Source organism: Dipteris shenzhenensis, chromosome 15 (genome assembly GCF_047967505.1).
Source record: "Dipteris shenzhenensis isolate YYH24624 ecotype China chromosome 15, Dip_SZ_1.0, whole genome shotgun sequence".
NCBI lineage: Eukaryota > Viridiplantae > Streptophyta > Polypodiopsida > Gleicheniales > Dipteridaceae > Dipteris > Dipteris shenzhenensis.
The window spans coordinates 15,136,317-15,161,682 of NC_141610.1; the positions used below are offsets into that span (position 1 = coordinate 15,136,317).

Genomic DNA, 25,366 nt, shown 5'->3' on the forward strand with positions numbered 1-25,366 from the left:
GTTTTCTGGGACAGACTTTTGCTGCAGGTCAGCATTTGCAGTCAGCCTTTGTGGGCATAATAGTGCATTTGGCTCATATTTGAGAGTGTGGGCAGCAAGCTCATTTGCAGTGATAGCCTTGAGGTTTGTGCAATTACACTTGTATAGGGCAATTTCCTCTTTTGGGGATTTTTATTTGCAATGGCTCATAATGACTTGTTTGGAATGATTTTTGCTGAAGATAAGCTTGATGGTACCAACTATCCCATGTGGCTATACTTGGTTCGCCACCTGTTGGTATCTAAGAATTTCTGGGGTATTGTATTTGGATCACAGACTAGGCCTGTCTCTCCGGCACAGGCACTTGGTGCCACTGCAGCCACTAGAAGCCGTGCTATTGCCACTTTAGGTTCATCTACCACTGCTCCCACAGTGCCTCCCGCCCCAGAACAGATACATTTGGCATTAGAGAGATGCACACGCATATGCTGTGATTAGTATGAATAGCAAGAGGGTTGTTATACCTCACATTTGGTCTTCCAAGATAGTCAAAGCTGCACGGGACACTTTGCCTATCTCACATAGATCAAGGACTTTAGAGAGGAGTTCATCAATGTTGATGAGATTGTACCAAATTCACAAGTTGTGCCTACCACTCTAATGGCCCTCAGTCCTACCAGGGTTTTGCTACAGCGTTGAGGTTAGTGGCCATGGGTTTAACCCCAACCACTAGTCCTTTGATCCGCTTGTTTCCTTGCCCTGCAGGCGTAGAGCCGCTCCAATAGGGCAGCCTCCATCAACGCAGACCAAGCCTTTGCCACAGATCATTTAGGCAAAGGTAAGGGGGGCAAGAATTTCAGCAAGCCCAAGCCTTCTGGCACCTCATCTTCTTCTCTCTATTGATGGGAAGAAGAAAACAAAGTGCTATAATTATTGCAGGGAGACCCCGGCCATAACATGTCCGCATGTCGGAGTGCCTTACTTCGGAAAAGAAAAAACAACAACAAGGTCTTGCAGTTACAAATGCTCCTGCTGCCCATGACCACTCTCATGAGGCTGCAAATATGGCTCATGATGAGTTGGCATTTATTGTGACCCGCTACTATTATCCGGAGATGCATGCTTCAGTATTGTCAATTTCAGATAACCTGGTATTTTAACAGCGGTGCTTCTAAGCACATTACCTCCTACAAATCTCTATTTCCCTCCTCGAGCGATGCTCCACACAGGGGCATTGCCACTTGTCAAATAATGCATCTTATCCCATGAAAGGGATTGGACAGAATCAGGGGATGAAATGACTCTATTGGAAGTGTTGTATGTTCCAAGTACAAAAAATAACTTGATTTCTATCTCAGCCATCTCCACAAATGGCTTTCAGGTTATTTTGTACAGTTATCATTGTGCTGTGTATGACAACCGGCATGGCAACTGTATAATACTTACAGGCACACTTTCCAGAGGGCTGTACCACCTTGATGCATAAGACAAACAGGTTGTTTGAGAAGCACATGTAATTGCTCAATCTATCATTTCAAATACACACTTGTGGCATGAGAGATTGGGACATCTCAATTATGGCAGTTGGTGAAAATGCATTCCAAGGATATGGTGGTTGACCTCCCACCTATGCATGCACTTACAAAACATGTCTGTGAGGGCTGCTTATTGGGGAAAATACATCAGTTCTCATGTCCAAAAGATGAGACTGTTGCTGCATCTAGGAAGTTGTGTCTCGTGCATAGTGATGCATGTGCGCCAATGCGGGTAGCATCACTTGGAGGCTATTTATACTAACACCTTTGCGAATGACTTCACCAAGCATACTTGGATTTATCCTTTGAAGTCCAAGCCTAATGCATTCTCTTGTTTCAAGAACTTTCTTGCAATGGCTGAAAAAGAGAGTGGAAACAAGCTCTTGACCCTCCGCACTGATAGGGCGGATGAGTATATGCCCCATGATTTTTCAGATTTCTTAGCAGGCAGGGCATAATACGCCAGTGCACAGTGCCATATACTCGACAACACAATGAAGTTGCAAAGCCAAAGAATATGACATTGATGGAAATGGTCAGATGCATACTTAAGGGAAAGTCTTTGCCCGATAAATTTAGGTTGGATGCAATTATGCGTGCCAACTATGTGTTCAATCGAGCACCCACACGGACATTGAAGACCATCACTCCTTATGAAACATGGACAGGCCAGAAGCCTGTGATTTCACATGAGGGTGTTTGGGTCCTTCGCATATGCACATGTTCCCTCTCAAATGCATTTTCATTGGCTACAAGTGAGAGAGCAAAGGATATCTGAAACCATTCTCTAGGCACTTGCTTAAGACCATAGAGACTCTTATTCAGCTTCCAAATTAAATGCTCTTTGCCCTTTTCTTCAAAGCCTTTCGGCTGCACCATGTAAATTTCCTCATGCAGATCCCCATGCAAGAAAGCTGTCTTGACATCCATCTACATAAGCTCCATATCCTCTGCTGCCACTAGTCCAAGCATGCATCTAAGTGTGGTCATCTTCACAACCGAAGAGAATATCTCATCAAAGTCCACACCCTTCTCTTGCTTGAACCCTTTAGCGACCAAACGGGCCTTGTACCTAGGCACATCATCACCTGTGACCTTCATCTTGTAGACCCATTTACATGGCAATGCTTTCTTTCCATGTGGCAAATAAACCAAGTCCCAAGTCTTATTCTTCATAAGTGAACTCAGCCTAGCACACGCAAGGTTATCGTCAATAGAGGCGTTGCAGCTTTACCTTGGCTGAATTTAAACAGTAGAACCCTCTAATGTGTTTAATTCCTTGCTGTCCTTCTTTCAGTCCCCACAAATTCAGATAAGATTTAGGATACACCTCCCAATGCTTCTAGCAGTTCATAGCCTCCTGATGATGCCAATGTTCAGCCTCATTTGCAGCCACTTGATGATCATGCTATAGAACAGGCAGTTCTGGAGGAAAGAGCTGCCCTTAGACAGCAAAAAAAAATCCCAAGGTGGCTCTTGGAGACTTTCAGGGACAGCAAGCAAGCTGAGCCCTTGGCTGCCCGCACCAGAGGTGGTCAAAAACAAATGCATGGCAATTCGCTTGATGTCAAGTTAAGAAAGACGGAATGTCACATGCACCCCTGCACTTGGGTGCAAAGGGACACACTGGATACATCAACAAGTGCGTAATAGTTCCCTAATAGGAGATTTTGTCATATGCTGTGACCCCTTTGTGAGCCCTTGTCCAGGGACAATCAGGCACAAGCTACGTAAGTCAGTCTCTCCGCCTTTGGTCAAGTCAGAAGATCAGTTCTTGTTCATTGGTACCCACTAGAGAACACTAGGTTAGTGTTTCCATCTTTGGTTTAGTGATATGTCACCACAATGTAAATATCCTAAGTCAAAGTACAGTTGACCATTTATTTGATCATAGTTAAAGAGTTTTATATGTGTTAATTATGGTCAAAGAGTTATTTTGATGGTCAAAGGATTGACTACGGTCAAAGATACTTGACTCTAGTCAAGTAAACCTGACTTCGGTCAAGGAGACTTGGTTTTATTACCAAGAGGGTTAACTGCGGTTAACCAGAGAACCACAGAGCTGACTACGGTCAGAGAGTGTTGACTTCGGTCAACAAGACTTGGCATACGCCAAGAGGGTTCACTCCAATTAACCAAGATGTGCCAACTTCGGTTGGAGAGTTGTGCCAACTTCGGTTGGAGAGACTTGGCTATAATTAAGGTGCCTCGACCCTTGGTCAAAGCTCCTTAATTATAATCAAGAGTGTTGACTCTGGTCAACCAGAGAATAAATATAAATTTTTATATTTGTTAGATGTGCACATGTGTTCAGTGGGGACGCCCACCGTGACTAGAATTAGTCCACAGTGTGTTATTTGCATGCAAAGCACTAACAATTAATGGGTGCCATGGTGGTGCGCTTTAATTAATTGTTGCAGGTACTAGGAAGGATTATTTTTCCTAAGCGTAACGGGAGCCTGACAAGCATCTAGGAGGCGGTTCGTGTGACCGAGAGCTTTGAAGACTCCAGAATGGCCCTTAGTGGCATGTAATAGGACTTAGTTTAGATTTTAGACAAGTGGCATGTTGCCAATTTGAATTGAGCTTGAAGCTCTTGTAATAAAGTGGATTTTTCACGTTTTGAAATGTGGAGGTTTCCAGACAGCTCTACGCTGAACTTCTGTAACAGATTTTCTCTCATGAATAAAGACCTTCGGGGGGGTCCAGCCCGACGTTTTGTCCTGGGCCCTAGTGCATCTTCAGAGAGAGGGAGTGAGGGAGAGCTTATGAAAGCAAAATTACTGTCTTTTATGAGTGGTAATGGCTGTCTTCCAGTAGTGAGCCGGTTTCATTGGTATCAGAGCCTATTAAAGGCTTTCTCAAGCCTTTGACGATCCAAGCAGTAGCCTAGGCAAGGATGTGCAAGGCAGGGGAGAGTTTGCTGTGCGCAACAGACAGGGCGTTATTCCGCCTATGAGCAAAAGCTAACGGGAGCCCTGAGTCCTGACGGGACGTTGACGAAGGCAGTGGTGGAAGTGCTCTTGGTTCTTGCACGGGTATGCCTGGGTAATAGCTGGCCTGACAGGGTGTATAGTCGAAGCTATGGAGAAGGTTCTCGTAGGCATAGACTTTGAGGGAGCGCACGGGCTCCGAATATAACCTTTGATAAATGCAATCGACGGACAACGCAGGCTCCATAGAGCTTCTGCTACACAGCGCGATATGATGCGAAAGCTCCTACGGCTGGAATTCGTCGAGGAGTGAACTGGCGGAGAATAGGTGGGCTGTGGTGTGCTACGGCCTGTGATAGGCAGGAGTGTGAAGCCTCACGGAAGAGACCAGCTTACCGCCCTTCGAGTGACGAATTAAATCGTTGATAAGGCGACGAAGATCGCAGACGTTTTTCTTTTCGTCAATTTGATCCATCGCCGATTTCTTGCGCGGGCACTAGGTGCTGCAGATGTAACCACGACGCAGGCGCGACGCGCGACGCCAGTCAGCCAGCCAAGGTTTGAACCTTAGGCTGACGTGGCAGGCCTAACCGACAGGTGACGTGACAGATGAGCAGTGGGCTTGATGACGTGGTAGTCCATGCTGGCAGACAGCTCAACAGATGACGTGGCACTGACACGTGGCAGACAGCGCAGTAGCTGACGTGGCTTTGACACGTGGTAGGTGCTGATGTGGCAGGGCTGACAGAAAGCTGATGTGGCAGATGCTGACGTGGCACTGACATGTGGCAAACCAGTGGTTACATTAACTCTGGTTAGTTAACTATGGTCAGAGGTCTAGTTAACTTGACCCAACCAGACCAGTCTGGTCACTGCAACCAGACTGTGACCAGTCCAGTTAGTCCAGTTGCAAACTAACCAGACCAAAACCAGTCAGTCTGGTTAGAGTAACTAGCCAATTACTCCATCTGGTTACTGTTCTTTTCACAAAAAAAAAAAAAAAAAAAGAGAACAGTTGCAGAGACTGTTTCTGCTAGCAATTTTCACTTATCTGTCAGACTTTTACTGTCAGAAAAGCAGCAGAAAAATAGAGAAAACAGAGAAAGCAGATTTCTACTGTCAGAAAACAGCAGAAAAGCAGAGAAATCAGAGATTTGCAGAAAAAGAGTATGCATGCCTTTGAGCAGTAAAAAGAGGGAAAAACAGATGCCTTTTGAAGCCATCTGCAGCAGCCAGAAAAGGGCAATATAGTTGTTGATGCTTTGGCAACTGTGTGGGTATATGCCTTGAATTGACAGCCAATACTGGCATAGATTGTGAATGCAAAACACCTCTTGTTGAGGTATTTTTCTGTTGGAAAAGCAAAGGTAGTTGTGCATCAGTTACCTACACGGTGTGTGAAATCTGCAGATCCCAGAATATGGATCAATCACCTATCCAGTGGGATTCACAAGATAGGGATGTACATCCAAGACAGAGAAGTGTGCCGCAAACTCAACAAGAATTTGAACAGATGGTACGCACTCGTATACAAGAGATGGAAAATCTCAAAAGGGATCCAAGGGCTCAACATTTATTTCAAGCAGAAGCTATGCCTAATCCAGTATATGACGTGCCAATGCCAGAGGCACACTCTCGTGTACAGCCTGAGAAAGAGAGATCTCATAGGAGACGGTCCCATAGTAAAAAGAGATCGAGGCATCATCACCGATCTCCTAGTCCATCACCGTCTACCTCGAGTTCGACTTCTGTGTCTTCTTCTTCCTTATCAGATAAACCATCCAGGAAAAGAAGAAAACACAAGAAGTCTAGAAAGAGAAAGACGTCCAAAGAGACCAAGGAATTTAAAGAGGGAGGAAAATCTGTCAAGTTTATGACCTACAATGGACAGTATGGTCATACAGACAAAGCATTGCAGTTCATCAGAAAGTTTGATGCTGCATTCGGTACAGAAAAATTTTCAGAATCCTCCAAGTTAAGAATGGTCAGTTTGCACTTGACAGCAACAGCTAGTGCATGGTGGAGTGCACAGACCACAGATGGGTCAGCCCCAAGGAAGTGGAAGGACTTCAAGAAAGCCTTCTACCAGCAGTTTATGCCTAAACAGTTTAGAGACCATGTTCTTCAAGATTGGGACAGCTTGCATATGGATGCAGGAGATACAGTGGATGGGTACAACCAAAAGTTTTGGGATGCTTATTTGCAGGTTGCACCTTTCAAAAAGATCTCCAAAGGCACCCAAATGAGAAAGTACAGAGCAGGTCTCACTCCAAGAATTCAGGCAGTAGTGAATGCTTTGGGGGCAAAGAATATTCAAGACCTTATGCATTCAGCTTCAGTAGCGAGTCTTGTGCCGCTACAAGATCCATCTACAGTGCCATCCTTGCATGCAGGACGTGCTGATAAAAAGAAAACTGATTTTCCAAAATCAGAAAAGAAAGAGTACCCCAAAGCTGAAAAGAAAGGGTTTCAACCTCGGAAGCCGAGGGGTACTCAGTTTTCAAGAACTTATAAGGGCAAATCTCTATTCACCCCTAAACAGATAGCGGAATTCCGTAGAGATGGGAAATGCTTCAGGTGCGGTAAAGAGGGGCATGTGGCTGCCTAGTGCCCAGAAAAGCCTTCAACTTCGAAGGGAAAAGATGCAGAGAAGCCACGAGGACCGCAAAAGCCAATGGCGGGGGGAATGCCTGACATACTGGGTCATGCTTTGAACCCAGAAGAACGAGAATTACTGCTATCATGGGACAAAGTTAGAGACCAGCATGCGCTAATTTTATTTGATCCACGGGCTACTGATAATTTCATATCAGAGGATCTAGCCCTGAGGCTGGGAATAAAGATGGAGGAGTTAGGCAGGGCTTTGGATGCCGATCAGATGTTCTGTGGGAATCCTGTGCCAGTTACTCCCTTGATAGGGAAGCTCCGTCTTCATGTTCAGAGTTATGTGGATCAGGAAGACTTCTTCATTTCTCCACTGAAACATTATGATGTAGTTTTGGGAATGCCTTGGTTTCACCGCAAGGCAGTGAAGTTGACTCTTCCTGAAAGAGTGCTGGAGTTTGTGCATAGGGGGAAAAATCAGCGTTTAATTGCCAGGAATAAAGGGGACACTATCCCCATTGTATCTAATATTTCATGTGGTAAAGCAATAAAGTCTGCAATTTCTGCGTACATGGTTTTTGTAAAAGGAAAAGAGAATGATATGCATGCTGAAATGAATGATGCAGACAAAGATAAGTTTCAGTTTCTTATAAACTTTAAAGATTGCTTTTCTGATACTTTGCCAAGGGAGTTACCCCCAGAGAGACCAGAAGATCATCAGATAGAATTAATGCCTGGTAGTGAGCCACCAAACAGACCACCTTATAGAGTCAGTGCGACTCAGAGAGAGGAGATTATGGCTCAGATACAGGATTTACTGTCCAAAGGGTTGATTCAGCCCAACTCGTCTCCTTTTTGTTCTCCTGTACTATTAGTACAGAAGAAAGATGGTTCATTCCGTATGTGCGTCGATTATCGCACACTGAACAAAATGACCATCAAGAATAGATTCCCTATTCCGCACATTGATGATGTCCTGGATCAATTAAATGGAGCTTCAGTTTTCAGCAGGATAGACTTAAAGAGTGGCTATCACCAAGTGAGGATACAGCCTCAGGATGTGCACAAGACAGCATTTCGCACTACATTCGGGTTGTATGAATACTTAGTGATGCCTTTTGGGTTGACAAATGCTCCAGCCACATTCAATAGAATGATGGATCGTATCTTCCGAAAGTACAGGCATTTTACGAGTACTTTCTTTGATGATATCTTAGTTTTTTCTAAGACAGAAGAAGAGCACAGAGAACATCTTGCTATAGTGTTTCAGGAGCTGAGAAATCATCAGCTCTACGCAAACAGCAAGAAAAGTGAATTCTTCTTGGAAGAAATCCACTATCTGGGGCATATAATATCCAAAAATGGGATACAAATGGATCCAGCGAAGATCCGTGCCATTCAGGAATGGCCAGAGCTGAAAACTGTGCATGAAGTTCGAAGTTTCCTAGGCCTGTGTTCTTACTACAGAAGGTTTATCAGACATTTTGCTGATATTGCAGCTCCATTACATGACCTTACTAAGAAAAATGCAGCCTTCACATGGGGATTATCATAGAAGAAAGCATTCAATACACTCAAGGAGAAGTTGACTACAGAGCCTATTCTTGTAGTCCCGGATCTTTATCAGTCTTTTGATGTTGATTGCGATGCTTGTGGAGAATGTGTTGGGGCTGCATTGCATCAGAATGGTCATGTAGTAGCCTATGAAAGCAGGCGACTTCGGGATGCAGAAAGATATCTAGGAATCTATGAGAAAGAGTTATTGGCTGTAATTCATGCCATCCATACATGGAAGCACTATCTTTTGGGTGCCGATTTTACTGTCAAGACAGATCACCAAAGTCTGAGATACTTTTTGACTCAAACCAAGCTTTCCGAGAAGCATATGAAATGGGCAAACATGCTGTCAATGTATCATTTTCAGATTGTCCATACCCCAGGAATTCAGAACAGAGTGGCAGATGCCTTGTCCCGAAGACCCCAGGTCAATAATGTGACTATTGCTTATCATCAGGACCTGGAAGGCATGAGGGAGCAATATGCTCATGATTCAGATTTTGGTGAAATTTTACAGCAAATACAAGAGGGGCAATCCACCAATCACTATTCCCTGAAAGATGGGTATTTAATGAAAGATGATTGCCTATGCATCACCCAGGAGATGAGGAAAAAGATTTTGGAGGAATGCCATGCACCTCCCTATGTTGGACATAGAGGAATTACAGCAACAACTCTAGCACTAGAGAGGTATTTCTTTTGGCCAGGCATGCGAAAAGATATACATCAGTTTGTTACTGAATGCCTTACGTGTCAGAAAGTGAAGTATGATAGACGGAAGGCACCTAACCTACTTATGCCTCTTCCCGTGCCTCAGGCACCATGGGAAAGTATTACAATGGACTTTATTTTTGATTTGCCGAGATCAAAGTCAGGGAATGATGGGATTTGGACTATCATTGATAGATTCAGCAAGCAAGCTCATTTCATCCCGGTTCGCAAAACCATAAAGGCAGATCATATGGCTAAGCTTTTCATGGCACAAATTTTTAAACATCATGGTATGCCTAAGTCCATTGTTAGTGATCAAGATCCCAGAATGACCAATCTATTCTGGAGAGCTTTATTTGATAACATGGGGACGAATTTGAATTTTTCTTCTTCTTTCCATCCCCAGACAGATGGTCAAAGTGAAGTAGCAAATTCTACAGTTTTGGATATGCTGAAATGCTACGTGGGTGACCAAAGTTCAGACTGGGAAAAGTACCTACCGTTAGTAGAGTTTGCTTACAATAATACAGTACATAACTCTACAGGGAAAGCCCCTTTTGAGGTCATATATGGGAAGGTGATTTTGCCACCTATATTGAGGACCAAAGATGAAATATTTGCAGCTGATCAGTTTGTAAGAGACCTCCAGACAGCTTACAGCCAAGTCCGGACAGCAATTGAAAGGTCTCAACAGAAACATAAAAGAGCTGCAAATAAGCATAGGAGACAGTTGGATCTCAAGGAAAGGGATTGGGTACTTTTGAGGTTTGAAAAAGCTAGGCTCCGCAAGTTTAAAGGCAAACAGAAAGTGTATGCAAAGTTATCTCCCAGATACTATGGCCCTTTCAGGGTTACAGAAAGAATAAATGAGGTTGCATACAGATTAGCATTGCCAGAGCATTGGAGGATTCACAATGCATTCCATGTGAGTCTTCTAAAGAAATTCCAGGGACCAGAGCCTACAGAACCAGTATCAGAGGATCCACCAGAAGTGGATGAGCTGGAGGAAGTCCTTCAGCCAAACCAAATTGTGTGCCATACTGTACGTAAAGGCCCTCAGGGTAAAGAGTTTTACAGGTATCTTGTAAAATTCAAGAATTACACGGCATTAGATGCCAAGTGGATGGACGAAGACATGTTATCCGATCATCCACAGCTTTTGGATGTTTACAAGGAAGCTTTTCAGTTGAGGTCAACTGAATAGAAGCCGAGGGGATGTCACCACAATGTAAATATCCTAAGTCAAAGTACAGTTGACCATTTATTTGATCATAGTTAAAGAGTTTTATATGTGTTAATTATGGTCAAAGAGTTATTTTAATGGTCAAAGGATTGACTACGGTCAAAGATACTTGACTCTAGTCAAGTAAACCTGACTTCGGTCAAGGAGACTTGGTTTTATTACCAAGAGGGTTAACTACGGTTAACCAGAGAACCACAGAGCTGACTACGGTCAGAGAGTGTTGACTTCGGTCAACAAGACTTGGCATACGCCAAGAGGGTTAACTCCGGTTAACCAAGATGTGCCAACTTCGGTTGGAGAGTTGTGCCAACTTCGGTTGGAGAGACTTGGCTATAATTAAGGCGCCTCGACCCTTGGTCAAAGCTCCTTAATTATAATCAAGAGTGTTGACTCTGGTCAACCAGAGAATAAATATAAATTTTTATATTTGTTAGATGTGCACATGTGTTCAGTGAAGACGCCCACCGTGACTAGAATTACGTGACTAGAATTAGTCCACAGTGTGTTATTTGCATGCAAAGCACTAACAATTAATGGGTGCCATGGTGGTGCGCTTTAATTAATTGTTGCAGGTAGGAAGGATTATTTTTCCTAAGCGTAACGGGAGCCTGACAAGCATCTAGGAGGCGGTTCGTGTGACCGAGAGCTTTGAAGACTCCAGAATGGCCCTTAGTGGCATGTAATAGGACTTAGTTTAGATTTTAGACAAGTGGCATGTTGCCAATTTGAATTGAGCTTGAAGCTCTTGTAATAAAGTGGATTTTTCACGTTTTGAAATGTGGAGGTTTCCAGACAGCTCTACCATGAACTTCTGTAACAGATTTTCTCTCATGAATAAAGACCTTCGGGGGGGTCCAGCCCGACGTTTTGTCCTGGGCCCTGGTGCATCTTCAGAGAGAGGGAGTGAGGGAGAGCTTATGAAAGCAAAATTGCTGTCTTTTATGAGTGGTAATGGCTGTCTTCCAGTAGTGAGCCGGTTTCAGATAGGTCTAGGTCCAGCCTAGGATAGGAACCCTTTTGGGCCCCCTCAGGGCTGGAACATATGAAAGGGAATGGGCTGGGGGAGGGCTGCTTATATAGGCTGCCCTGCACCCCACCTAAGGTGGACTTTTATGGGGCAAAGGGCTGCAAAGCCAGCCCTAAATCAGCCGACTAAAAGTCAGCCCGTTTAGGGCAGGTTGGCTTAGCCCCAGCCCCCTATTTAAGGGGGAGGCCCTTGCCTCTTTCCCTATTTAGTTCCCTCACACCTTCAGCCTCCTACAGCTCCTCTCCAGCCCCCTCTGAACAGCCTGACACTCACCCCCAATGGTCTCTGACCAGCCTCAACCTTTGGCATCAATTCAGCTCTCTGGGAAGGTGTTACGCAGCGCATCAGACGGAGAGTCGGGACAGCAAACGGAGTAAGGTTTGGGTCTGTTTCAGCAGCCCTTTTCAGTTATCTTTTACAGTTTTACACAGCTCATTCTCAGCTCTTTATTTCAGTCATCTCTCAGCTCTCTTGTAGGATCTATCACTCCTAGCTTTCAGTCTCTCACTCACGCAGTAACCCTGCATTCCGGTGGACAGCACAAGCCTCTCCCTTGCCCACTGTTGCATCCGTACGCGTACGGTCCTTTTTCCGTACGGCTGTCCGTACGGATTTCCGTACGTGTCTTTTGGGGGGGGAGGGGGAGGGGGGGGGGAGAAATCGGGATGCGTACCTTATATTATTGCTTGGCTCCTATTTTCGAATCTGTACGACGTCCTTGTGAAGGCTCCCGAATCCCAAGAAAGGCCGTACGTACTACATAGTACAATCTACGCCCAAATTCCAATCACGATTCACCGACTCTCTGCCTGCACACCGACCTTGCTGCCTCAAGAGCCTATTTGGGCAGGCGTTTGCCCTCTATTTAGGCAGCCCTTTGCCCTCTTCTTCAGCACCTTGCTGCCCTCTATTTAGGCAGCCCTTTGCCCTCTTCTTTAGTCCCGACTCCCGAGTCCCCTCAGCCCTTCACTCTTCTTCAGTTTGCCCTCTTCTTCAGCACCTTACTGCCCTCTATTTAGGCAGCCCTTTGCCCTCTTCTACTTGCTGTGGAGGTGAGTGGTCACCGTACAGCTGCAGCCCGCAGCTTGCCTCTACACTCTACCTGCTCCAAGCATCAAGGTAATTGCAATGGCTGCTCTTTTTTCCTGTTTTGCAGCAAGTGCTCCCTCTTTAGTTGATGCCATCTAACAGGGCAGCCTGCAAGGGCTTCAAGCCCTCTTTGGAAATTGTTCCTTTGCCCAATGCCTTATTTGCCCTCTTTTGCAAATTTGCAGCTTGCAGATCTGCAAATGGGAAGACAAAAAGGACCAGAATGGGAATTTGTAGAGGCCTTAAAGCCTTTGGGGAAGGGCCAATACACTTGTAAATGTAAATATTGCCCTCATCATGGGATGGAGGACAGACCCGTATAAGGGCACATTTTCTTGGGCTCACAGGCTTGGGGGTTGACAAGTGTACCGCTCCTCCTGAAAATGTGAAAGATACTTGTTGAAGATTGCAGGCAAAGGTGGCCCTAAAAACTGCTGCAAAACAGCTTGTTGAAGATGTGGCTGATTTGGGAGATGCCTCAGTGAGTGGTACTGCAAGTGGAAATGCATCTGGTAATGCATATGAGCCAAAGCAAAAGAAGTTGAAGATGTCAAAGGGAACCTTGGAAAAGGCATGGGAGTCACAAGCACGGAAGGATGCATACATTGCTCTCCGTCGTTTTTTCTTTACAGAGGATATTCCTCATTGGAAGGTAAGGAGCCCTTATTTTTTGGAGATGGTTCGTGCCATTGGCCAAGTTGGGCCTACCTTCAAGCCTCCATCCTACAATGTTTTGCGCACAACGGAGCTAACTAATGAAGCAGTATGCATAGATCAAGAGATGCTACACTTTCAGGATAAGTGAAAAAAATATGGCTGCACCATAACTTGTGATGGTTGGTCTGACACTCGACGCCGGCCTATAATCAATATTATGGTCTCATGCATATTTGGTTCAGCCTTCTTGAAGCCCGTGGACACAAGTGGGCAGTATAAGTCAGGGGAGTACATCTTTGGGATACTGAAAGATGCCATTCTTGATGTTGGGGCTGAAAATGTGGTGCAGGTGTGTATGGACAATGCATCTAACTGTGTGCGGGCAGGAGAATTGGTGGAGGAAGAGTGGCCTCACATTTTCTATACTAGATGCACATGCCATTGCCTTGCCCTCTTGTTTGAGGACATTGGAAAGCTTGCATCGGTGAAGCCAGTGTTGGTACATGCTAACATGATTGTGACATTTGTTACCCGGAAACACACCGTGTTAGCAATGTATAGAAAATTCAGCAAGAAGGAATTGGTGAAGCCAGCACAAACACGGTTTGCTTACATGTTTATCATGTTAGCAAACTTGTTGGATGAGAGGGTATACAATGGATTGCGCCGCATGGTTGTCAGTGATGAGTATTGCAAGAAGAAGGTGTCACGCACTGTGAAAGCACAACAGGTGTCTTCTATTATATTGGGTGCTTCATTTTGGCAAGATGCAAGACTCATTGTGAAGCTTTGTGCACCTATTTTGAAGATCCTTCGCCTGGCTGATAGGGAAGGGGCTACCATGGGACTTGTATATGAACTCACTGATCGAATGGTCGAGAAGATGGCAACTATTGATGGGATTGAATCCTCAAAGCTGGCTGATGTTAGAGCCTTGTGTGTTGACAGGTGGAATATGATGCATTCTCCATTGCATGCGGCAGCGCTTGTTCTCAATCCTATTTGGAGAGAGAAAAATCCAGATAGTGACAAAGAGGTGCACGATGGGTGGATGGATGCCATAGAGCGGTACACCAAGTATGATGTTGACAGCCAAGGCACCTTATGTGATAAGTTGGATATTTACAAATCTATGTCAGGCACATTTGCTCGTGCGATTGCAAAGGATGCACCAAGGGGTGAAATGGTGGGAGACATTTGGGGCTCACACACCAAATTTGCAACGGTTAGCTCTTCGAGTGCTCTCGCAAGGCACATGTGCTTCTCCTTGTGAGAGGAATTGGAGCACATTCTCTCTTATCCATACTAAAAGAAGGAATAGGCTGCTTCCAAAGAATACCGAGAAATTAGTATACATCCATACTAATTTGCGTCTCATTTCCAAAATCAAGGAAAGGGGATTTGAGAAGATAGAAGTGACCCTAGAAATGATCAACAAGGAGAAGGATGATGATAGGCTGCTAGCGAGAAAAGCAGATACAGAGGGAGAAGACATTGCAGCCCCTATTGTTACACTTACAGGAACGATGGATGTTGCTGCAGCTTCAAGCAGCTCTAGTCTTTTGGAGTTCCATGGCGAGGCAAATGAGGATGATAGTGATGAGGAGGAGGAGGAGGAGGAGGAGGAGGAGGATGATGAGGAGGGTGCAAGCATTGATGCAGATGATGATGAGGATGAGGATGAGCAAGAGGATGAGAATGAAGATGCAGCTTGAGGCTTGAGCCTCATTGGTTGTGAATTGTCATGCATGCTTTATTTCCGAGCTATGGCACACTGGCAGCCTTTTCTTTATGATGTTTTGGCTTTCATGTTTTGGTGTAGTTACTAGTACCTACTTCCTTTGATCATGATGTTTTGGTGTAGTATTGATTATTGATCTATGATCTATGATTCCATCATTTGACAGTGGACACTATGTATCATGTATGAATCATGATGTATCAAAATCTAGAATCCAGATGACTACGGTCTCTGGAGGCTGGAGTCTTTCATGAATGATGAATCACGATTCACGACTCATGACTCATGAGTGATGACTTTAATTTCAGTTTAATACCTCTATGTCAATTTAATGTGTACAATGATCAATGATCAATCTATATTTTTCTGAAATTTTTTGGGTAAAACTAGGGTCACGTATGTTTCAGCCCCAAGGGCTGAACCATACTCCAATCATACTTCCGTACTCGTATGACGTATGCGCGTGGTAACGTATGGAAAAAACTATGCCCTTGCTGTTGGAAAGGTCACCTCCCCATTTGTAAGCCCCCATATGAGGAGAGCATGGGGGAGGGAGACCTAGGGCAGTACCCAACAGGAAAAGAGAGAAAGGGGCTGCCACATAGACAGCATCATGGCTGGCATGAGGGCAGCACATCTAGAACTGTTAAGGGCAGGACACAGGGCCAGGAAAGTACGGAGCAGAAGCAAGACAGTCTGGGACAGATTGCAGAGGATCTAGGACATGGAGGCGCATTGTTTGCAGAGGCGCAGACATGGCAGGGAGTGCAGGCTCAGATCTGCAGCAAGGAATGTGACTGTCAGTGGGCAGGTGGCAGGCATTTTATAGGCTGCATATTTGCCTTGAATGGAGAGCCAAAAGCCCTGGAAGTTAGGGCCATAAAAGGCCTGACTTATGAGCCCTTTAAGGGCGGTTTTTACAGACTGGTCGGTTTTTTGGTGCAGGCCTTGGGGCCTATATAAAGAGGCCATTTAGCCTCATTTCAGCATCACTTGCAGCAGCAGATCCAGAGCAGAAAGGAGCAGCAGGTAGCCACCCTCTGGACCTACTTTCAGGAGGATAGAGAGGTGCTAGCGGGGCTGCAGACTTAGCCAGGAAGCTGCCCACCTAGGCTGGTTCCCAGACAGCAAGGTGGAGAGGATCATCCTAGACGGAAAGTCTACTTACGCTCGAGGTGGAGCACGCGGACTCTAGTCTAGAGATAGCCAGCAGATAGGAGAAGGACTTTGTGGTAAGATCAGAGGACCACACCATTGGTGGGACTCTGGATCTGTCTCTTTTGTATTGTGTCCATAGTTGTGGACGGAAATATATTATATGGTGGTTTCTCTATCTAGTTTGGTTCATTGTCTATTGATGAGTTTGCACACCTATTGAATGCACATAAGTAAAGAAGTTTGTGATTCCACACCCACACTGCACACTGTGTGAGCTCCTGGGCATTATTTCCACTGCGTGTACCCTCTGCTGGGTCATTTCTAACATGGTATCAGAGCTCAAGTAGGAGGCTCACAGGTGTGGGAGCCTGAAGGCAGGGACCTTGCTGAAGGACGACCCTGATTCAGAAGCTCTAGGGAATCGACTTCCACGACTGGAGGATTGTGCCCTTGCGAGAAGGAGGGTGACTCAGGTTCAGTCAGGTGCGTTCAGAGTTTTGGTTTACTGCATTTGAGTTTGGTTGACTTTGCTATATACAGCAGAGATGTCGACAGCCTCTTCAGCCCCTGCTATCCCTTCCTCCTCCTCCAGTTTTCTCTCTTTCACTATCCCTAACTTTGGAGAGTCTGGGAACCTGGACGGGACTAATTACCCGATCTGGAAAGTGAAGATCCGGAGTCATTTAGTGGCTCGGAAGTTGTGGAAGCTGACCACGGGAGAGGAGTCGAAGCCGGCAGACATGGTGGACAGTAAAGGGAAGGTACTCATGGCAGTAGACAGAGAGGAGCTTGAAGCTTGGGAAGAAAGAGATGCCCATGCCCTAGCAATAATCATAGGGACTACGGCGGACTCTGTTCTTCCGCATATCCAGCTGGCCGAGACGTCAGTAGAGGCGTGGGCCACCCTGAAGGATCTGTACGAGACAGATAATACCTCCCGGATTGTGTTTCTTCAGCATCAACTCTACAATCTTGATATGGAAGAAGGCGATACAGTACATAGCCATTTGACGAAGGTCAAGGTGGTGCGGGATCAGTTAGCAACAATTGGTCAGAAGACAGACTCATGCCATCTGGCCTTGATGGTACTGAGGAGATTGCCTCGGAGTTTCAAGAGCTTTGTTACGACTGTGACAGCAGGACAGAGGACCAAACCTCTGACATTTGAGGAGTTGTGTCCCTTACTGCTACAGGAGGAAGCTCGGGAGAAGCTCTACAACGGGGACAAAGATGACAAGGCGATGATGGTGAAGGATTCCGCAAGTAAGGGAAAGGGCAAGCCTAACAGTGGCAAGTCCAATAAAGATGACTCTGATGACGAGGGAACTTCGAAGAGGAAGCACAAGAAGAAGTGTTTCTATTGTGATACGCCCGGACATTTTGCAAAGGACTGCAGAAAGAAAAAGGCGGATCTGAAAAACAAACAGGAGTCTGACCCAGATTCAGAGGAAAAGGCCAAAGCTAATGTGGTAATCGAAGAATTGTTCCTGGTGACATCACCGAGTGTTACCGAGGTCAGGTATGTTGATCCCGAAATCACAGTAAGGATGTCTGACATAGAGAGTTGGGTCGACGAGGAGTCAGATGCCTTTGTGAAGGTGAAGGACAGTATGGAGTGCTTGGTACCTTCCAGGTGTGTAGCTGTTGACACTGACACGAGGGTGGATTCCATGGAAAGCCCTGGGGTCTCATGGTCAGATGGATGCTGGACTTCAGAAGGGGACAGTACAGGATTACACAGGATCTTGGCAGGTGCCTCATTGAGGTACAGGGTTTGCTTTCAGAGCGAACATTCAGGCAGTACAATAGTCTGGTATGTATTTGATATTCTGCATTTGAGTCTTTATAGCATGCTGTGGGGAGATTCTGCTCTTCATTTGTCTCAGGTGATAAGAGATTGGAAGGAATTGGCCTTCTTCGAAGGCAGAAGGGCAAGTATTGGTGCTTCTTCGAATCTCAGACGCAGATTGCTAGAAGGTGGTGGACAAAGAGTACTGAAGCCAGAAGAGTACCTGCTTGAGAACTCAGCGAGAGTTCATGGTCCAGGTTATCTGGAAATATTCATTGGTTGCAGACCTTGCCAAAGGAAGGACGGGTTGAAACAGACCCTCAGAGCATGGTGCCTGGAAGACTCCAGGTTGTTCACTCATTATGAGGGGGACGACTGGAAGATCGTGACGGCTGGGTTGCTCAAGTTCAGAGGCGGGAATGCAACTGAAGGAGGTAGTACCAGGAGGTGCTACCAGAGATGGACCTGTGTACCAGGATGGTGTGCGGAAGCGGAACCGGACCTGGTGGAGCAGGAGCCACTGGATGAAAAGCCAGGAAAAGATTTCGACACCGAAAGGTTCCAGAGGACTACGACCAGGGAGTTACTGGAGCATCTTCATCGACGTGTTGGCATTGCGCTGGGATGTGTCGGTGAGAGGGGGTGTTGGAAAGGTCACCTCCCCATTTGTAAGCCCCCATATGAGGAGAGCATGGGGGAGGGAGACCTAGGGAAGTACCCAACAGGAAAAGAGAGAAAGGGGCTGCCACATAGACAGCATCATGGCTGGCATGAGGGCAGCACATCTAGAACTGTTAAGGGCAGGACAGAGGGCCAGGAAAGTTCGGAGCAGAAGCAAGACAGTCTGGGACAGATTGCGGAGGATCTAGGACATGGAGGCGCACTGTTTGCAGAGGCGCAGACATGGCAGGGAGTGCAGGCTCAGATCTGCAGCAAGGAATGTGACTGTCAGTGGGCAGGTGGCAGGCCTTTTATAGGCTGCATATTTGCCTTGAATGGAGGGCCAAAAGCCCTGGAAGTTTGGGCCATAAAAGGCCTGACTTATGAGCCCTTTAAGGGCGGTTTTTACAGACTGAGTCGGTTTTTACAGACTGGTCGGTTTTTTGGTGCAGGCCTTGGGGCCTATATAAAGAGGCCATTTAGCCTCATTTCAGCATCACTTGCAGCAGCAGATCCAGAGCAGAAAGGAGCAGCAGGTAGCCACCCTCTGGACCTACTTTCAGGAGGATAGAGAGGTGCTAGCGGGGCTGCAGACTTAGCCAGGAAGCTGCCCACCTAGGCTGGTTCCCAGACAGCAAGGTGGAGAGGATCATCCTAGACGGAAAGTCTACTTACGCTCGAGGTGGAGCACGCGGACTCTAGTCTAGAGATAGCCAGCAGATAGGAGAAGGACTTTGTGGTAAGATCAGAGGACCACACCATTGGTGGGACTCTGGATCTGTCTCTTTTGTATTGTGTCCATAGTTGTGGACGGAAATATATTATATGGTGGTTTCTCTATCTAGTTTGGTTCATTGTCTATTGATGAGTTTGCACACCTATTGAATGCACATAAGTAAAGAAGTTTGTGATTCCGCACCCACACTGCACACTGTGTGAGCTCCTGGGCATTATTTCCGCTGCGTGTACCCTCTGCTGGGTCATTTCTAACACTTGCCTTGCAGAAGCGTCCTACATCGTCAATGTGGACAGCATCAAGGTCTCGGTATTGGTCGGCGTTGCCTCTCAGGTCTCTGGGTCTGCTATACGTGTGCACAATGAGCTCTTCAAAAGCGCGTTTCCGTGCTCTCTCGAAGAGTGTTCTTTGTACTTCTCAATTCTCCAAGTATAAAGCAAATTCTCTCCTGATTGGGAGAGGGGGCCCTCAATGGGTACAGGGACCCGATCAGTTGTCGACTCTACTCTCTCTCTACCCTCATCTCCTTTCTCTCTCTATGGTGTATAACGCTAATTTCTCGCTAAAGGTTTAAAGAAGGTCTTGCTGTGAATTACACGATCAGATTACCGTTGCATGTTACACCAGAGATCTTGCCAGATGCCCAGGGACAGTTAGGGTTTACTGTCCTTCAGTTCGCAGCTCATCTGGGCAGTTGCTAGTGGTTGTTCTTGATGCCGTTCATCTGTCTGAGCTTGCCCTGAGGTCCTACCCTGGATTGCTATGGTTTTGCACAAGGTTTATGTTATCAGTGATTGATCTATCAGATATTGGTCAAGCTATGGCTCTATTGTAAAATTGATTTCTCTGATAATATTAAAGAAATACAGCAGGGGGCGCCACGTTTTGGGACTAATATGGTGTCAAGTGTGACCCCAAGGCAATCTAGCGCTAGGATTGTTGTTCAAATTTTCTTTCTTGCAAATCTGAATTTTCTAAGTGGCTGTAGTTTTTGTTAATTGCTCACTAATTGTATCTACCGCCCTTTGGGGATTCCGAAGGCTGGTGACAATATACCTAAGATGTATCCATGATACTTCAGCCATACCATGGAGGGGAACTTGTTGACACTTAGCCCTGGTATGGCCTTGTAGGCTAATTACAACAATTAGTCCTAGGACACCTAGTACACTTGGAACATTTGACTTTGGTTGACTTTAGGCATTATATTGGCCATCTCTTGTACTTTCTCATTAACCATTTGCAAGCACACTTCAGTTCCTTCAGCTTGTTGTTGCATTCCGGCTTCCTTCCATTGCTCCCCACACCCAACAAGTTTTATGGATGAGAGCGGATCAACAACTTCTCTTGGCTCGGGTGCAGTCCCTTCCATTGAGGCTATGTAAAGGCAGGGAGTGAAATCACTCGGTTAAGGCTTCTAATGAAACAGATTGGAATGCCTCAAAATGACAGTACAACTCGTGAAGACAGAAGCTGTATATGTTTGGCCAAAAATCATGTTTTCCAGAAGCACATTTAACTTCAAAATACAATTTCAATTTATGAGAGAAACTTGCATTATAGGAGATAGATCTCATATTTTGCATAACAAATCAGCAAGTAGCTGAAATTCACAAAGCCATTTGGTGGCAAATAGTTTGAATAGTACAAGGACATGCTTAGACTGCAAGAGATCAAATTGAGCATTAAGGGAGAGTCTTAGAAATTAATGCTCGATTAGCATACTTATTGATGTTATTTCTAGACCAACCAGTGGTAGTTTTTAAAATCCACAGCATGGGCAGCTTATCTTTACAATGGACCAGTAAAAATGTTTGGCTTGCTACATGGCATTGCCGAGTCATTCCGTACGTCTTTTTCATGTGAGTACTTCTCACCTATGCTTTGTATGATGTCCCTCTCCGGTTGTGAGAATCAATACAAGCCGGTTCCAGTTCCCACTGCTTCACGCTGTCCCAATGAAGGGAAAATTCAATCCCCATTGGCAAATAGCAGAGTAATAATGTCGCTTTCACGTCTGTATTAATGTAAAGTAATGTTAAACTGTAACAATATTCTTGGTTATGAGCTCCACTTGAAAGTTGTCATTGGTTTTTGGCTGAAACACATTTCGCCTTATCTTCCTTGTGACATAATGGTCCCAAGGTCGCAGAAAAGTGGTACCACACCCTGCAATTGCAGATTAAAAGGTGGTAGTGACCTACAAAAAGGTCTCAGAGGTCACCAATAACCAAAAACTACACCAAAAAGTGCATCAATCGTTAGGGGGGCAGGCTCCTCTAAGCCCTCGATGTGAGGGAAAGGCATTCTCCAAAAACCTGGCTCCTTTCTTTCGCAAATTGCCATTTCTTAGAAAATGGCCTCCCTCAGTGTCGATGTTCTGAGTTGAAAGCAGGGGGAATGCACCCTAATGTGCCAAGTTGTCGTTTCCGTTTGCTTTCATAACCTCAAGTAATTTGTGCTCATACCACGTGTCTCTTCACCTTGAAGAGCCTCAGAATTCCCACGGTTGAAACTGTTCCATAAAAAGTGGAAATTCCTGTCTCAGTTAAGACCATACATAAACGGCATTCATGCTAGCGGCAGTTATTTACCCCAAATTATCTTCCTATCGACGGAATAGCGAGGTAAATGATATACCAATCAGCCCTGGAACCACAGCAAGCTTATACTCGAAACCATATATCGCATATGCTATTTCTACGTCCATTGTCACATTACAATTCAAAGGGCAGCAAGGAAGACGACTTGTTGCAAAACCTGATCATGAACTGAATGAGACTTCGAAAATAAATCTTCCCGGAGTGCTCAGAATAGAATGCTTCTGCTGTTACCGTATCAAGCATTATTGTTTTCTCTTCTATGATCTTAAAGCCGGAAGATCGAATGATTGTTTTGATGGCTTCCGTGTGGTTTGCTCTGACTCCATCCGGCTTCACGATCGCCAACGTTCGTTCAACTTCTCCTGTGACAACTGCAGGTGCCGTGGTAGATTGAATGAACGCCTGCGGGAACTAATTCAGTCTTTGGAGACGAGGAGAAAAACGCACCTGAACCAAAGACCTGGAGGAAAAGGACGGAGAAGCAAGCTCCGATCACCATGCCGGCCATGGTTTTTTTGTTTTGGTATGAGGATGTTAGAGCATTATATATGCACAAGCTCGAGCGGGAAAAGTGGCCGGAATCCGGTGAGCTGGAGCCGTGATGTGTGCTGATGATGTGGCACAATTACACTCATCGACGTGTCCAAAACTTGCCACATGGTTCAGCATGACATCCGAGGTAGTAGATTGGTGGCGCGTGGGCTAGATTCGGTGATGAGTCATTTAACACGAAACCGGGGGCTTCATTCCCATTTCGAAACTCGGATTAGATGCTCAAAGCCCCAATGCACGGGTCCTAGGTCCATCTAGGATGAATCTTCACCGTCGAATAAGAGCCACTTCCATAGAAGAAACGTGGTCTGTCGAGATGTAGTGATGATGTGGCAGTGCAGTAATGGCGTGCATTGGTTGCCGGACGTGACTGTGGTAGCATGGTGATGACATGGTAGCATCGAAGTGGCAATTCTTTGCCCCTTCCACGTGGGGGGATGAACCGAAGTTGCACCTACCTCCTAGGAAAGTGCTTCCCCGACACAATCCCATATACCATCTTTTAGCGTTTTTATCCCATGAACAAAAGGAACGAATAGAATCATGGACTCCATACACTACACATGCGGTAGATCAAGATATTTGATTCTTGTTAGGGGTGGTCCTTTTATAATCAAGTTCGTGCTAGCCACATATTGATAGTTTTTGGGAACTAAACCCAATAAATGCATGAAATAAAGCATTGCCAACATGAGCTCATAAACTCTCTTTTTATGACATGGATAATATGGACAAATATAAACGCTAGCCGTATGATGTTTGTCATGGTAGTCTTTCAAGTTATCGGCCTTCCCTTACAATCAACAACATGCACGAGAAGAGAGGATTAGTTAGTTTCTCATAACATAAATTTAAGTAATTAGAATAAATTATTCGTTTTTATGCTATGGACTTATGGACGAGTAAAAACAAACATAAAGGCTTTTTCAAAGCAAAGAAAATGCAATGTAGGGCTTCCAAAGCTATCCAAGGCTATTGAAAAATGCATAATATAAAATTTAACTATACTAAGTGAAATCAATATTATACATAACAATCCAAAGAAACATAGATTGATGCCAATAGGTAATGGATAATTTTCATATTATAATCTTGGAAAAACATATGAGTCACATCAAACTATTGTACAAAACGGAGTTTTTGATACCATTTTGTTCTGCCAAATGAGTAGGCCTATATTATCACAACATAAAAACTTTACCATACAACTACGGCTTTTTACCATAGTGCCTATCAAAATTTGGTATTTGGATTAAGATCTATGGTAGCTTCTCAAGCTAAAGAGATTGAATGATGTGACCAAATAATGGCAAAAATCTATTGGAGAAATAAACCAACCTTGGGGTGGATCACTCGTAAACATGTAACATAGCATGTTAGTGCACGGAGGGAAATTTTTTACAAGGGTGCTTACATGTCATTTACATAAATGAGGGGAAAATAGCAACTTAACGTAATTTATATTATATATTTATGGAGGGATGTCTAAACCTTAAGATTGAAAAATGTATGCATGCAAGAGGGGGTTTATCAATTAGATGAGAAAATGTAAAAATGCACCGCCTTGGTCATCCCGTGGAGTCCCTCTTTCAGCATTGATGAGTTTTTGTTTCTAGAATGCCCTATATGGATTGATTTGTCAAATCTACCTACATCCTCACAGACTTTGTGGAGCTTATTGTGTCCTCTCTGGATCTAGTTCTCCTTGCTCCACCTCCTACCAAGTCTTTGTCTAACCTCAAGAGAGCATGGATTGTTTGGGACAAAGCGCACAATGTACCGGACTTTGTGGGGATTGTTATCTCGGATGGTGTGGTCATTGCCCAATAGGTTAGATTTGGATCCTTTTACGAACTCATGCTTCATCTATCGCGAGACAACTCACTTCGCAAGCGAATGTCCTAAGAAGCCGGCTAGTACCCGTCTGGTTATGGGTGAAAAGACTAAGTTGCCTCTTGAAGTTAAGATCGATTGATCGATGCAAGCCCCGTTGTGTTCAAGTGAGATGCAAAAGGACTCTCCCCCTCAAGAACCTCCTAAGCTCTTCCGTCCTCATAAGGTCATCTCCCCCTCGAATAATGATGATGAAGGGTCATGGAGAGTGGTTAGCTGGAAGGGGAAATCTAAGGTGGTACAAGTTGGGACGATCCTCCCCCTCTCGAGCTTCTAGTGCAGATGCGATGGCTGATAAACCTGAGACGTCAAAGGTGCTCAAAGATTGGGCTCAGCACATCTCTAACCTGTCTAGTGACCTTAGAAGAGTGGTTCTAAAGGCTTGGAAGGATCGGAGACTAGCATGCAGCTCGAGGATGATGGTGTTTAAGGTAACAGGGTCTCTAGAGCATTTGATGAAGAGCTCTCTAAAGCAAACCATAAGAAAAGGGTGTTTGAAGAGAAGTTAGCTGAGAGAAGGATCCTCCTTGGCGAGGCTCTCCAAAACTCCAGGTCTCCTCCTACCAAATCAATATCCAAATGTCTTAAGGATGCAACTCGTAGTGTTGACCAAGGTAAGGAGAATAGGTTTCATTTCCTCAAAGATGCATATAGAGCATTGGCAAATCAATAAAGGCCGTGGGTCGAGTATTATGGAGGTGTGCATTCTGTGGTTATTATTTCTTAAAGCAACCCGGTGAAGCAAATTGGTTGTTTAGCGGTTCTTACGAAAGTCAAGGTGGATATCTTTATTTTGCAAGAGTTCAAATGTGGGGAAGGTGGCTCTTTTTGGATGGCCATTAGGAAGCTAGGGTTTGATGTCTTATGCAACTATCCTGCTAGACGACAAGGGGGTTGTG

General features: G+C 45.1%; 1 protein-coding gene and 1 pseudogene across 3 annotated transcripts in view; one reads left to right on the top strand and one right to left on the bottom strand.

Moving 5' to 3' along the window:
• Positions 1–22,580, bottom strand: part of LOC147893423 (putative nucleoside diphosphate kinase 5) — a 35,791-nt gene extending 13,211 nt beyond the window's left edge. For all 3 annotated transcript variants that reach the window (XR_015542263.1, XM_087386538.1, XM_087386539.1), the window contains exons 1-2: positions 22,470–22,580; positions 22,180–22,393 (exon numbers count right to left, since the gene is read on the bottom strand). Coding sequence is in view for 2 of the 3 variants with exons in the window: in XM_087386538.1 (XP_087242664.1) it covers positions 22,180–22,393; positions 22,470–22,530 (275 nt within the window). In the remaining variant the exon portion in view is untranslated. The remainder of the gene's footprint in view (positions 1–22,179; positions 22,394–22,469) is intronic.
• LOC147893424 (uncharacterized) lies at positions 945–15,050 on the top strand (annotated as a pseudogene).
• Positions 22,581–25,366: the final 2,786 nt, after the last annotated feature.